At 31.8% G+C, this 16,338-nt stretch overlaps 1 protein-coding gene across 22 annotated transcripts in view; it reads right to left on the reverse strand.

The window, feature by feature from the left end:
* The window catches only part of LOC127167882 (adhesion G protein-coupled receptor L3), a 332,296-nt gene that overhangs the window by 76,986 nt on the left and 238,972 nt on the right, over positions 1 to 16,338 (reverse strand). For 16 of the 22 annotated variants that reach the window (XM_051114253.1, XM_051114251.1, XM_051114249.1 and 13 more), the window contains one exon: positions 11,492 to 11,530. The exons of the other annotated variants lie outside the window; for them this stretch is intronic. In XM_051114253.1, the coding sequence (XP_050970210.1) occupies positions 11,492 to 11,530 (39 nt within the window). The remainder of the gene's footprint in view (positions 1 to 11,491; positions 11,531 to 16,338) is intronic. 22 annotated transcript variants of the gene reach the window in all.

Here is a 16,338-nt window from a genome sequence, read left to right on the forward strand (position 1 = left end):
TTTACTCAACTCACTAATTAATATTAATAAATTAATTAAAAATATATTATTGTTATTATTATTATTATTATTATTATTATTATTATTAAAGCGGCACTAAACTAAACTGAAATAAATTAAAATAAAATAAAATATAATAAAAATAAAACAAAATAAAAACTTGTCTATTCAACTCACTAATTAATATGAATATAAATATCAACATATAAGTTATATATAATAAAAAACAATAACATATTATTATTATAAAATAAAATCAGGCAACACAGAATGCAATATAAAAATATAATAAATATACAAACATTAATATAATTAAATCATATTTTTAATTATTGCCAGTCAGTCTGATCACTTAGAAAAGTAACGGCACATTTCTACTCAACTAAGTAATATTAACCAAAAAAAACATTATTATTATTATTATTAAGCAGCATTTAATCTAAATAGCAATGTATTTTCTATGATAGCCACACATACAAAACCAAAAATAAATAAGTCAAAACAACACTTTAAAAAACTTTAACCAAAAAATGTCTCTATTCACCCCCCAAAAAATAAAAATATTATTATTGTTATTATTGATTATGGATGCTAATAATCGTAATGCATAAATAATTAACATATTAACAATTATTATAATTATTACTACTACTACTACTACCACTACCATATATTATTTATTTATTTCTTTGTTTATTACAACTTTGCATAACACCTACAAGAGCATGTTTTTCACACATCTGTAGCAGCTACTGCGAATGTAAGGTGCAAAGTGCTTGAATGTCACGAAAATAATGTGACACCTCAAGCCCTAAAAATAGGCTGTATATGAGGTGGTCTTTTGTTCTTTCTGTCATTTCCAGACAGTTCTCCTGACAGCTTCACCCTCACATGTTCAGCAGCACATGTGTTGAGTGAGGCCGGACATACAAGATTGAAATCATCATCATCATCATCATCATCATCATCATCTCACACAGCAGCAGAGGAGAAGAAGAAACAACCAGAAACTCCAACAACTCCTGAAATATACGCATTTCACATTCTGCTCTCACTCGTCTAGATGGTCCTCCTTATACATACGAATGACTTCCAGCCTGCATTACAACTCTCAGTCTGTGTGTGTGTGTGTGTGTGTGTGTGTGTCACTGATCAATCTGATAGTTATTAAAGGCAGAAAACTCATATTGTGTTTTTAATACAAGTTCTAATTTTAAAACACATATTGCATGCGGCTTTCATGCTGTGCATATAGACACCAGCTCCACTCATATTGCACTTTCTGAAAGACGTACTGAGGAAAAATAAAAATGTGTGTGTGTGTGTGTGTAGCCAATCACATTGACAGCAGTGGGAAATTCATATTGTGTTTTTAATACATGCTCTGTATTTTATCCCGTTTTAAAGTTGTGCATTTAGATCCAAGACCGACCCATAATGCCTTTTTTAACAGACTTAGGAAATAAACTCTTAGTCTCTGCAGTGTGTGTGTGTGTGAGAGATTGATCCTGGCAGACAGACAGCACTGATCTTAGCATCTATAAAGCAGCCGTCGGTCTGCGTGTCCGTCTCTCATTCAACAGCATCACATAAGGCTCAAGTAAGGTCACGTTCATCTTTAAAACATCACATCCTGTTAAACACTGCTTCTCCATTAAAGTCCATTCAATAATGACCCGTCAGACAGAAACCAGCCGTCGCGTGCCAAACCGCAGCACTCAGATTTAACTGGAAAAACAATGTCAATCGAGCAGCGTGTTGAGGAGAAATGACCTGTTACTTTTCAAAGCAATCACACTGACCAGATACATAAGCAAAATATCTGAAATCTCCTCGGCTGGTAAAAGAAACTGAGAAAACAAGCTCCAAAACACATTTATGTCTTCATAATGTGTCCTTAAAAGAACAGTTTAACTAAAAATGAAATTTTACCTAAAATGTGCTCACCCTCAGGCCATTGAAGATGTAGAGGAGTTTGTTCTCCATCAGTTTTGGAGAAATGTTGCATTCCATCACTTGCTCACCAGTGGATGTGAATGGGTGCCGTCAGAATGAGAGTCCAAACAGCTGATAAAAACATCACAATAATCCACAAGTAATCCACACCACTCCAGTCCATCAGTTAACATCTTAAGAAGCCAAAAGCTGCGTGTTTGTAAAAAACAAATCCACGATTAATACATTTTTTTGACTTTAAACTGTTGCTTCAGCTAAAACATGAGTCCATAATCCATAGTAATGCTTCCTTCAGTGAAAAAGTCCATCTCCTGTTGTCAAAATTCACTCACATGTTGGCTTGTGAAAAAGTGCTTGATCTGGGCAGATTTCTCTCCTGATTCAGACTAGATCACTTTTTCACTGGAGAAAGCATTATGATGTATTATGAACTCATATATATTAGTTAAAATGTCTTAATCATGGATTTGTTTCTTACAAACACGCAGCTTTTGGTTTCTCAAGATGTTAATTGATGGACTGGAGTGGTGTGGAGTATCTTGTTTGGATTATTGTGATGTTCTTATCAGCTGTTTGGACTTTCATTCTGACGGCACCCATTCACTGCAATGCACATTTCTACAAATCTCATCCACACATTGGATGGCCTGAGGATGAACACATTTTCAGCACAATTTCATTTTTAATTTTCAAAATAAAACTGATTGTTCAAAGTCTGATTGTTTAAATTTTGTACGTATTTGTATTTGCTTGTATAGTTGATGAGTTGTACACCATTTACATTATATATTTGAACTTGAATGATTACGAGCTCTTACTCTCACAGTAGGATGGCGTTTAGGCAACTATAAACATACAAACCAGCTGTCACCATCATTAAACGATTTGTTTAACAGTTAATAATTTATGATACCGCAAAGCAGCAGCACATAAAACAAGACACAAAAGTGCTGCTGCGCTCGTGAGTGTCGACGGAGGTTTTTAACGCATCCATGAATGTCAAACTGTAAAATCAAGTCATTTGCATTTGTATGGTCACTAATGTATCTGTTAATGAAGCAGTACATGGGTGATCTGAAAACTGCATTTTGGGAACCATTTTTAAATATTATCAGCCTGTTTTCACAATACAACATGCTTTATGAAAATACCATCATATTTAAGAGATGTCAGTCAATTAAGCATTTTTTATAACAGAACTTAATAATTAGAACTAAAACATTGTTTCAGCCGTGTTTATTAAGTTTGCTGGTGGTGTTTGAGAGATTATTGGTCATTTAGTGTTTCTGTGAACAAAATGTTAACAATAATGAACTCCCAACTATCTAATAGTTGTTGGGCTCATGAATATTCATCATGCTGCCATATTCGCCCAAAGTGATTTGCTGAAATTAAAATGCGGACAGTGAAAAGTGAACACTAGCCAATGAGATTACAGTTTGTGCATTAGTCCCACCTACTACTAAAGCAACACTTTGGCAAAGGCTTCTGTTCAGTCTTAGACTTCATTAGGGGTTCAAGTGTGTAGTGCTGAAACACTATTGTAATTGTTAGAATGGTCACGGATCAGCGGTATCCACATAAAACTGATCGTGCAGACCAAACTGTAAGTCGTAGAGACTTGAAACTTGGAGGGATGGTAGTACTCACACCACCGACAATGTGACCAAGGCTCGACCCCATTGGCCTGACGGAGGCGCTACAGTGATCAAAAGTATGAAATCTGTCATAACTCCTAAACCGTCAGTCGCAGAGTCAAGTGTCTTATGTTGTTGGCTCACGCCAGACAAAACGCACACCTCAGATTTGATCGTGAGCTTGGTGAAATTTTCAGGTATTTTGAATTTTTTGAAAAACCTACTTTTGCAAACTAGTTCTAGGTTTTTCACCTGATCGGAGAGTGAATATCAACAATCATCAAAAAACATTCAAAAGGGGCGGAGCCACTTTTAGTAAAATGCCTATAACTCCTGAATGGAATGAGATATCTACGCCAAACTCAACACTTATGTAACAGCTCAATCTGAGGTCACAGGAAAAAAAAATGCTGAGCTTGGCCACTTGGTGGCACTATACGCGGGAAAAAAAACAACTTAAAAATGGCTATAACTGCGCAAACATTTGTCCTATCAATGTGAAAATCAGTGTGCACGGTCTTGGTGTGTACAAGGACATTTGCGTATCTCAAAACACATGGCCGCCATTGGCCGACGAAGTTTGAGCACCTGTTAGACAAGGTTAACATTGCATTTTTCAAGGGCGTAAACGATTGTAGGTCGCACAGTTTTTCCACACGTACGCATAATATCCATATAGTATGGTAGAACTTTCCGTTCCGGACCACTTTGCCTCTAGAAGCACTGCTGTCAATCAAATCGTTTGTTAAATGACTGAGAAGACGTGGAAAACCTACTTTTGCAAACTAGTTTTAGGTTTTTTTGCTCAATCTGGAAAAAAATACTGCAGTACAATTCTCTGGACTCTCTCTAGGCCAATAATTATCCAAAAAAAACCCTGAAATGTACCCTTTAGGAAGCTATAATGGCATCGTTTAAAAAAGGGGCCTGCCCAAATTTACCCCAAATCCTATAAAGCCTAAAGAAAAACTCAAAACTTCACAAAACCTGCTGAGCATATGCGACAGCTGATTCTGAACAAACATGCAAAGTTTTAAGTGGATCAGACCACAGCTGGTGCTATAACAGTCATAACCGTTGACAAAAAAAAAAAAAAAAAAAAAAAAATATATATATATATATATATATATATAATATCAGAAATGGAAGCTTATTTCCATTAATTTATTTCAGTAAAACTTTTTTTTTTCTCCAAATTATAAGTTATTACTTGCAAATGGAAGCTCAGAATTCTAAAGGGAAAAAAAGCAGAATTGTGAAAAAAGAAGTCAAAAGTATCTTTTTCTTTTCATTTTTTTTTATTTTGTGGCAGAAATATGCTTCCATATTCCAGAGTCAGAAAAGTTAAGTAATCTCTAAAAGCCACTAATGGAAAATGGCACCTTTACTTGAGCACAGATGCATCTATTTGTGCATTAAACTACAGAAACCAAATGACTTGTATTGTACTTATATAATGTAATTATGGCTTAGCATCCTATATATCATATGCATTTACAGGAGATGTTTATAAATGATCCTCTGCGTGCATATGTGAAATGAACCACATATGTGAATCAATGCATACATTTATTGAAGGTTTTGATGCTCCTTTAATTATTTCAATGCTAATGCAAGCTTTAATCATGTTGTCAGCTGTCTATTCATGAGTCAGCTGTAAACAGACGGTCATAATTCTGACTATTTGCAATAGGCTGGTCAGGCTTCAGGCCTGGCTTCACTTACATGAGCTTCACATGCTCAGATAACGGTTAAATCTCTCTCTGATCTCACTGAGCTGACGTTTACACGTCTGAAATATAAGAGCTGTGATGTGATGACGTTTCTTCAGCACAGACATTCACTTTTTCCCACAAGGTAAAGCATGACTTTCTTAACACCAGCAGTACCTGCATTGAGTTTCTTTATATAGCACATGTACTGAACACAATGGCAATTCAAAATGCTTTACTGGCAAAATATTAAGAGAAAGAAAAATAAAGTCAAAGAAATATCTGCACAAAAATGTCTAGAGCAAATTTTCTTTTTCAGATCAAAACAGAGAGATTGTGAATAATCTTCATAACATACATCGGCCAAAAATCTCCCCACCAAAACAGCACTATAAAATATCATTAAAGTACCAAATAGGACATTACAATACATAAATATATACTCAATAATTGAGTTGCAGTTTTTAACGCTCATGTTGTGTCTTGGTCTTTTTGACCCAAAGAGGAATTTATTTTTCGCACTGGAATAAAACTCACAACTTCCTAGTTTTTAAAATGTTTTTCCACTCGTGTTGCTCCCAGTCAAAAATGACCGACCTACGAAAAAGTGCTCATAAATTTCTCATTATGCTCAATGATCACCAACTCTTAGATTCAACCTTCTTGTCAACTAGTTTTCCTTCAGTTAGCACAGGTTTTGTATTTCTATGAGACTAATCACAGGCCTCATTGATCTGAACCCCTTTTCCCCCTTAGTTTCTCAGTGAACACTGACCAAAAATATCCACAAATGCTTTTTTCAGTTCCAAAAAGAAATGCAAAACCTGTGCTAATTGAAAGCAAACAAGTTGAAGAAAAGATTGAATCCAGGATTTGGTGATAATACAGCATAATGAGAAATTGATCAGCAACTTCTGCCTCCTTTTGAAGCTTTAGTCTCAATGTAACTGCTTGGGAAAAGAGCGGCAAGCGCATTTTTCAAGACATCATTTGCTCATGATTGCAATTTTGATTTGAGCAGCTATTTAAAAGTAATACAAAATAGATGTTGAAGTTTATAAATATGTTTACATTTATGCATTATTGACTTATCAATAATGTTGCAGAAATTAATAAATGAATGTTCTGTTCATTGTTTTGTAAAATAATATTCCTTATTTTCACAATCATTTTTGTGTAAATTGAAAAAAGAAAGCTGCAGTGTGCACACAGACTGATAAATATAGAGAATAACCCTGTAATTTCCATCCAGACGAGCCGCAGCAGATCTCCAGATCTCCGCAAACATCTCATTCCTTCAGAACAACAGCTGACGCGGCTCAGTTTGTTGCGGGTCGTTTATTGATCGTGAAAGGGCATCAATAGTTTAAACATCAAACCCATTTCCCCTCAGAAAAACACGCTCTGTACCCGTAATGTACACTGAGCTCTGGTTTCTGAACGCAGCGCTAGAAATCTATTCTTAACGCGGGATCAGGTCGGGTATCGATCCATCGCCGTTATTAATAAGTCAAACTCTGCGCTGGAGCACGAAACAAAAATAATCAAAATCTCGGCACTTCTCAGTGGAAATACACTGCTCCTCCTGTCCAGAACCACTGGATGTTCTGTGAACATCATCTACCGACCAGCAGAAGCAAATCCATTGATTTACACTCATCAAATTCTTAGCATCAGGAATAATAGACCACAGCTTTTCTGATCGGTATGTATGAGATGTTTTCTGATAAACATAACACGTACAATAAAGCAGGAAAAAAAGTTCACATTCGTGAAATGTTTTCATCTCACTTGAACAAAACTTGAGCTCAATTCACAGATAATCGACAATTTGTCATTAATTCTTAAAAAGCTTAGAATATGGATTTTATGATACATAAACACTGCTTTTTGGGGTTGGTGATGTTTTTAAAGAAGTCTCTTCTGCTCACCAAGGCTGTGTTTATTTGTGAAATGTGCTGAAAACAGTTCAATTGTGAAATATTATTACAATTCAAAACAGCTGTTTTCTTTGAGCATCATTACACCAGTCTTACATGCTGATTTGCTGCTCAAGAAACATTTCTAAATATTATCAATGTTTAAAACAGTTGTGTTGGACAATATTTTTGTGGAAACTGTCATACATTTCATACAGTTTCTACTTGAAATGTTTGTAACATTATAAATGTCTTAAATTGCCATTTTTTAAATCTAAATTTAATGTGCCTTTCTGTTAATTTTTTTTTTTTCTCATTTCCTTCAGTCATATATACAGTGGATTTTATATATATATATATATATATATATATATATATATTTGTTATGACTTCAAAACAAAATTTGAGTGAACAGAAGTTATTATTATTATTATTGCTAAAGAAAACTAAATAATATTTTTGCTAATTGAATTAATAAAAAATAAAAAAAGTAATACATAAAATAAAATATTAAATGACAAACTTAATCAAACTTAGAAATGTTGCCTTGCCACCTAACTGAAATAAGTTGGCTAATTAGTAATATTATATTAAAAAACAATAATTAAAAATATAATATATATAATAAACTAAAACTTAAATAGCAGTAATTAAAAAGAATAATAACTAATAAAAATGACACTTAATAACATAAGTAAAAATAACCTAAAATATACAAATATATAAAATATAAATATATAAATACACAAATGAAACCCACGAAACTCAAAATAGAAAAAGAAAAAACTATAAAAGCATGCAAATAACACTGGTTCAAACTAAATCTGTTAACCGTTAACTTTGCTAAAAACATGGTTTTGTTCCAGGTCACATGTGCAAACAAATTAACAAATGAGATGAGGTCTTACCTGTACATTACTGCCTCTATTTCCAATAACGCTTAAAAAAAAAATAATATGACTACATTTTCCCAGTTATCACTGAATTGTATATAGGGCCTCTATACATATAATTGATTGTTTTACACCATCATGTTCACATCTGAGTTTGCATGAACAGTTGAGTTCATGTGAATTACTGATCTGGATTCACACTATAAGCTCTAGTGTGAAAATGTCATCACTGAGTCAAAAAGACGAAGCGTCTTCACTAACAGTCATGATCTCTGACGTCTGTACTAACACACTGACCTCTGCCGGGTCAAGACAGCTGTTGCTTCACAATCATCGAGTGCATGCTGGGAAGGCTGACAGTCACATGACCTGACAGGATGCAGCAGCAGCAGAGCTCAAGCAAAAAAGCTGCAGGCGACTGTTGATCCGAGAGCAGCTGTGCTTCTCCAACCTGCATTCCTGAATTAATTCTAACCTATAGCTTACAAATGTGACCCAAAACTAGTTTATTCAAAGATAATAAGCACAGCTGCTCTCGTTGATGCAAAAACACAGCGTTATGGGTAATAATGAGGCCGTGAACAAAAATAGATCTCTGCCTAGTAGTTGACCGATAATTGCATTTGCTTTTGAAAACACTGCCCTTGTGAAAAAGAAGTGTGCTTAATTGTACTGAATGTGCACTTGTAGTGTATGTCAAATCTTAAATGTATATTTTTAATAAACTGTATTTGCAGATAATATAATATTAATGAAATAAAGGCCACTTAAGTAACTTTCATGACTGTTTCTAAACACACTTAAGTAGACTTTTAAAAAGTCACCTTTGTAACAATGTCAAATTAAAAGTTTTACTTTAAAGTTCATTTTAAATCATCATGTTTTAATAATCTTTCATCATGTTTTAAAGAAGTACACTTCTTCTGATGTGCTGACTAACATACTAAAGTACATGCGAAGCACTCGATTTTCATTTGAACTCGTGTGTTTTTCTACGGCAGGATTTTAGTGCCACGTTTAAAACATTAAAAAAAAAATCTAAGATTGCAAGAATGTAATATTTCTTGAAAAAAAGGTCAAAATTATGAGAATAAAGTTGAAATATTTAGATTCTCATAGTATTTCGTCTTTATTCTCGTAATATTTAAACTTTATTCTCATAATATTTTGACCTTATTCTCGAAATATTTCGATTTCATTCTCGAAATATTTTGACTTTATTCTCATAATAGTTTGACTTTATTCTCGTAATATTTTTACTTTATTCTCATAATATTTTGACTTTATTCTTGTAATATTTCGACTTTATTCTCGTAATACTTCGACTTTATTCTGATAAAATTTCGTCTTTATTCTCGAAATATTTCGTCTTTATTCTCATATTTTGACTTTATTCTCGTAATACTTTGACTTTATTCTGATAAAATTTTGTCTTTATTCTCATAATATTTTGACTTCATTCTCGAAATATTTCGACTTTATTCTCGTAGTATTTTGACTTTATTCTTGAAATATTTCAACTTTATTCTCGTAATATTTCAACTTTATTTTTGTAATATTTCGACTTTATTCTCATAATATTTCGACTTTATTCTCATAATATTTCGACTTTATTCTCATAATATTTCGACTTCATTCTCGTAATATTTCTAATTTATTCTCGTAGTATTTTGATTTAATTCTCTTAGTATTTCGACTTTATTCTAAAAATATTTTGACTTTATTCTCGTAGTATTTTGACTTTATTCTCTAAATATTTTGACTTTATTCTCATAATATTTCGACTTTATTCTCATAATATTACGACTTTATTCTCATAATATTTTAACTTCATTCTCCTAATATTTCTGATTTATTCTCGTAGTATTTTGATTTAATTCTCTTAGTATTTCGACTTTATTCTAAAAATATTTTGACTTTATTCTCGTAGTATTTTGACTTAATTCTTGTAGCATTTTGACTATTTGTAATATTTTATTCTCATAATATTTAGTATTTTCGTAATATTTCTAATTTATTTCGTAGTATTTTGATTTAATTCTCTTAGTAACTTTATTCTAAAAATATTTTGACTTTATTCTCGTAGTATTTTGACTTTATTCTCTAAATATTTTGACTTTATTCTCATAATATTTCGACTTTATTCTCATAATATTACGACTTTATTCTCATAATATTTCGACTTCATTCTCGTAATATTTCTAATTTATTCTCGTAGTATTTTGATTTAATTCTCTTAGTATTTCGACTTTATTCTAAAAATATTTTGACTTTATTCTCGTAGTATTTTGACTTTATTCTCTAAATATTTTGACTTTATTCTCATAATATTTCGACTTTATTCTCATAATATTACGACTTTATTCTCATAATATTTTAACTTCATTCTCCTAATATTTCTGATTTATTCTCGTAGTATTTTGATTTAATTCTCTTAGTATTTCGACTTTATTCTAAAAATATTTTGACTTTATTCTCATAGTATTTTGACTTAATTCTTGTAGCATTTTGACTATTCTCGTAATATTTCGTTTTTATTCTCATAATATTTCGACTTTATTCTCGTAATATTTCGACTTTATTCTCATAATATTTTGACATAATTCTTGTAGTATTTCGAATTTATTCTTGTAATATTTTGACTTTATTCTAGTAATATTACAACTTTATTCATATAGTATTTTAACTTAAGTATTTTAGACTCGTAATTTAACCTCGTAATCTTAGATTTTTTTTTTTTTTTTTAAATGGCACTAAAACATCACTGTATTATTCAATATTACATGTAAAATGAATATATTTTAAATAGCTAACTTACAAATTCATCATTGCAAATGTGTAATTACAAATAGATTTAAGCACATTAAGCACCTGTTTCAATAGAAATTACATTAAAGTATATTTTAGTTTATCATAAATGCTTGTCGGTACATTCAGCAGCACTTAAACCATATTTCAACGACTATAGAAGCAATTACAAGTATTACATATCAAGTTGTAGTTGAGTTTTACTTAAGTTAAACTATTTGCATTTGATATAAATCGAAACTACAACACACTTCCATTAATTGCAATTAACAGTTCACTCTTAAGCATGTTCTTTTAAAGTGTATTTTTTCCACACTAAAAGCATGCCAAAGTGCACTTCTTTTCACAAGCGTGTTTCTGTGATCATAGGTTGCGTTCGCCGATGGAAGCGTTTAAGAGCGAGTGGCTTATTATGGGTAATTTGCAAAGGTGGAGGTTCAATTTGGTCAAGGCCTCAAATGACAACAACAGGACCTCACAAAAACACCAGGATGAGGCGGGTGCGAATGAAGAGAAAAGCATGAGGCGTGAGGATGAAAGCGGTGCAGATATAAAGAGGAAAATACCTGGACGAAATATCGACACGAGCGCTCCCTTTTCTGCAGCTGAAAACCCAAAGAAAATGAACCGCTTTAGTATCAAGCAGAACATTCGACACTTTCAAGGCCTTTCACACCAAACGCAGCGAAGCATCTATTCAGGCAAATAATCGAAGTGAACAAAAGCGGTAGTTGGTGCAAGGCTAAAGCAGCTTTGAGTGGCGTGTCTGTATTATTCAATGTTTTATTTACTTATTGTACAGAATCTGTTGATGCGTGAGTGAACCTACAAAGCGAACGTTGTGAAGAGCTCCGCAGGAATCTATAGTGTCAATTGAAAACGCACTGGTGTTTGGTGTGAAAGAGCCTTTAGAAGCACATCAGTTACATGAATCACATCCTACTGAACCCAGAGGAAAAGATTAATCCAGTTTGGCACGTACGAGACTGATCAAACACTTCAACGTGTCAGAAGTGCCCTGCTCAAAAGAGAGACGATCGCTGAAAGAGAAATTCCGTAGGAAGGACCTGGAAGGACATTATCTGGTAAAATCAACCTTAAAAAAGCAAAGAATCAAAATACAAGCAAAAACGAATACACAAAATTCCTTCATATCGTTTGTTAGATCAGTGGTTGGTCACAGTGAGCACCTGCAACATTTGCAACACTTTTCCATGCACTCAGAAAAAAAAAAAGGTACAAAAGCTGCCATATGGGCGACACCCATTCAAAAGTACACACTTTCTACCTTATTTAGCCCTGAAAAGTGCATAATAGTACCTTGAAGGTACATATTACTACCTCTAGTGTACATATTAGTGCTTGAATGGTACATATTTGTACCTTTTTGAAAAGGTGCCGCCCCGGTGACAGCTTTTGTACCTTTTTTTCCTGAGAGTGGCATTTTAGAGTGTTTAGTTTTGACGCATTCGTGTCGTTTAGTGGTCATTTGTTATAACTTTTTCTATTTCTGCAGCTTCACAGCTGACAGATCAGGTACTGATGGAGTTTTAATAACATCAAATAAAGTTTAATTTGAGTTTGAATAATATTTGGTGTTTCTTTAATGGTCATAATGAAAGATAGAATGGATCATTTAACTCAGAGCTTGAAAATAAATGGAAAAGGAAGAACGTACAAATTGAAGGGTTTCTTTTCCCCTGAAAAACACTGCATGAGTCACTGAGTATGCGTTTTGAATAATGTTAAAGCTTTTTATTTATTTTATAATTTGATTATGTACTGGATGTGATGTTTTATTCCCATGTTATTTATATTACTATTATATTTGAAAGCAAAGCAAAAGATATATATATATATATATATATATATATATATTGCTTTGCTTTGTTTTCAAATATAAATAATACTATTATTTATATAATATAAATAATGTTTTAACACTGAAACATTATTAGCAAGTGATTCAAATTTGCATAAAATGAATATTTATGAAAATTACAAATCTCACAGCTAAATAAATTTTAAGGTGAAGTAAATTACTAAAATCACAACAGAAAAAAAATGTAAAAAAAAAAAAAAAAAAAAAACTTTACTAAAACTTTAACTAAAATGAAAATAAAAACACAACATACAAAAATACAAGCCAGTTCAAAATAATAATTAATAGTATATAAATAACACTAAAGTAATAAAAGAGTCACATATAGTGCTAAATTACTACAACTTAAACTGAAATAATAATAATAATAATAATAATAATAATAGTAATAATAATAATAATAATAATAACAACAGTTTTTTTTTTTTGTATCTTTTGCTTTCCTTTCAAATTCTTCAAGAAAGAAAGAAATGACCAAGAAAAAAAATCCAAATCAATTAAAATAAAAATCAAATTTCAGTTGAATTAACTTATTGACTTATTATTAAAAATACACATTAATCTACGGTTCTGTAACATTTCTGTTCAAAAGTTTGGGGTCAATATGTTTTTTGTTTGCTTGCTTTTGTTTTTGGAAAGAAAAAAAAAATCAGCAAGGACGCATTAAATTGACCAAAAGTGACAGTAAAGACGTTCATAATGTTACAAAAGATTTGTATTTTTAAATAAATGCTGTTCTTTTGAACTTTTTGTTCATCTGTGAATCCTGAAAAATGAAATGTATGACGGTTTCCACAAAAATATTGGGCAGAACAACTGTCTTCAACATTGATATTAGTCAGAAATGTTTCTTGAGCAGCAAATCAGCATATCAGAATGATTTCTGAAGGATCATGTGACACTGAAGACTGGAGTAATGATGCTGAAAATTCAGCTTTGATCACAGAAATAAATTACAGTTTACTATATAAGTTATTTAAACAGTTATTAAAATAATAAAAAAATATTTATCATTTTTTACTGTATTGATCAAATACATGCAGCCCTGGTGAGCAGAAGAGACTTCTTTCAATCTTACTGACCCCAAACTTTTGAACAGCAGAGCACAGAAACGTCTTTTTTGGGCTTGAATTATCATCAAAAATATTAATTATTCACCACTGACACAATGTATTTTACTCATGTCAACACGCGCAGCCTCACGCTTGATGTTTGTACATTTAGTCAGAGTAAGGGTGTTTAATCTGGTTTTGGTGTGTTGGAGGACCGGCCTTCATTCTGACAGCTTCTGATCGTCGCTGTGATTGTGCAGAAACTCTTCTCGTCACCACATGAATAAAGAGCAGTGAGGCCCGTGTGTGTGTGTGTGTGTGTGTGTGTTTGTGTTTGTACGCCATGAATTATTGAGTCTCGCAGAGGAAGAGTGAGGGAAGGGAACAGATAAAAATAAATAGCAGGCAGGTCTGTCTCCGCTGGTGCCTGAATGTTAATGCGGCTTGATTCCGGCTGACGGCAGCCATCTTTAGATCACATTACTTTCACTCTTTAGTGGCTCCTGTTAGCGCCTCTTCGGGTCTCTCGACTGTAAACTATTTTGATCTTGCCTTCAAAGGTTTTAGTTGACTAGCAGAGTGTGTCCAACGTGTTGCTGACTGTATCTGTACAAACAATCGTGATGCTTTGGGAATGGAGCGAGTGATATCGAGTTAGCATTTTGAAAATAAAAATGTGTGATTTTTGCATTACAACCAAATAATTCGTCAACAATTTGGTATCTTGAACACAGACAAAACTTCTAAATACAGATATGTATATTTCAGTCAGTGTTGTTATTGTTAGTGAAAACCAAAACAATGAAAATTTGTTTACAGTAACCAAAATAAAGATGATATTAGATGTAAAATGTAATATATGAAGAGTTCATTTGCAAAAACAAGTAACTCCATTTTAACTATTTTAAATTTTGTTGTTGTTGTTTTACTTTAGCAACCATCTGAATTAAGTTGAATTGAAATATTAAATTTACTAAAACTAAACTGAAATAAAAATTAACTAGAAAAACTCCAAATATAAATATTTAAAGAAGAAAAAAATAATAATAATAATGAAAATCACAACAAATTCACTACAACTTAAATTACAATGAAAAGTGAAAATAAATAAACAAATAAATGTGAACCCAAAATTGTAATAAATACTATAATAGTACATAAAAAATAATAATAAAACATTGATTTCAACACTGACAGTATTAGGATGTCATTAAAATCTGCATGCAATGAACATTTACATGTAATTAAAACTTAAACTTACAAATGTTGCAGCTAAATTAAATAAGTTAATTTGAAGAAAATTACTAGAACTAAAGCTGAAAATATATATATATATATATATATGTAATAAAATTTTAAAAACCACTAATAAAAAGACAAAACCATCACTAAAATTTGTTTTTATACTATATAAAAATACAATCCGATTCAAGATAACAATTAATAGTATATAAATAACGCTAAATTAACAGAAAAGTTAATTAAACCTAAAAAATACGAATTTTGCTTTAGAAACTAAATCAAATGTTGAATTACTAAATGACTTAAACTGAAATACAATTAAAAATAAATAATATGTAATTAATAAAATGTAAAAAATAAACAAATAAATAAATAAAAATGACAAATTCATCACTAAAACTTCAACTAAAATTAAAATGAAAACACAACATATAAAAATACAAGTACATTCAAGATATTAATTAATAGTATATAAATAACACTAAAATAATAGAATAATTGCAAGTAGTTGCATATGTAAAAATGTAAAAAAAAAAAAAGTAAATAAAATAAAAAATAGAAATTTTACTTCAAAAACTAAATTAAATAAGTTAAATTACTAAATTACTTAAACTGAAAAAAGCTAAACAGGAAATTAATATAAATAAATAAATAAATAAAATTATGTAACAAAATCACTAAAACTTTAAAATTAAAATGAAACCAAAAATATAAAAAAAAGCTATTTCAAAATATGAATATAGACTATAATAGTATAGAAATAATACTATCATATTATTATTGTATCATAAATGTTTTTATGATCACTATTTTGCACAAGAAACATTTCCCTCACTCATGACGATGAACTGAAGCTGTAGTCGTCAAAGTAGTCGGCTCACACAGAGCTGACATGCTGTAAATCAATGATCCCTGTACAGAAGCAGATGTCGGTCGAGTCTGAAGCTCAAATCAACCAGCTGTGAAATTCAAAGGCAGATTCAGTTTAAAATTACTGCTTCGATTAATTAGCGTGAAGAGTGTGACGGCCTCCGTCAGAAAGTGTGAGCGTGACACGCGCTGATCGCTGTGGAAAGTGAAGTTTGCAGAATTGTGGGTGGAAACGAAGTGTGAATTTCACAGAAGACGCGTGGAAACAGGTGTTTGTGTTCCGCACTCGGGCGTCCCGATCTGAAAAATGACACTCTTAAAAGCCAAGTTAATTAATTTTGAGCGCTCCTGTAGCTTGGGCGGTACA

Source organism: Labeo rohita, chromosome 7, assembly GCF_022985175.1.
Source record: "Labeo rohita strain BAU-BD-2019 chromosome 7, IGBB_LRoh.1.0, whole genome shotgun sequence".
Classification (NCBI taxonomy): domain Eukaryota; kingdom Metazoa; phylum Chordata; class Actinopteri; order Cypriniformes; family Cyprinidae; genus Labeo; species Labeo rohita.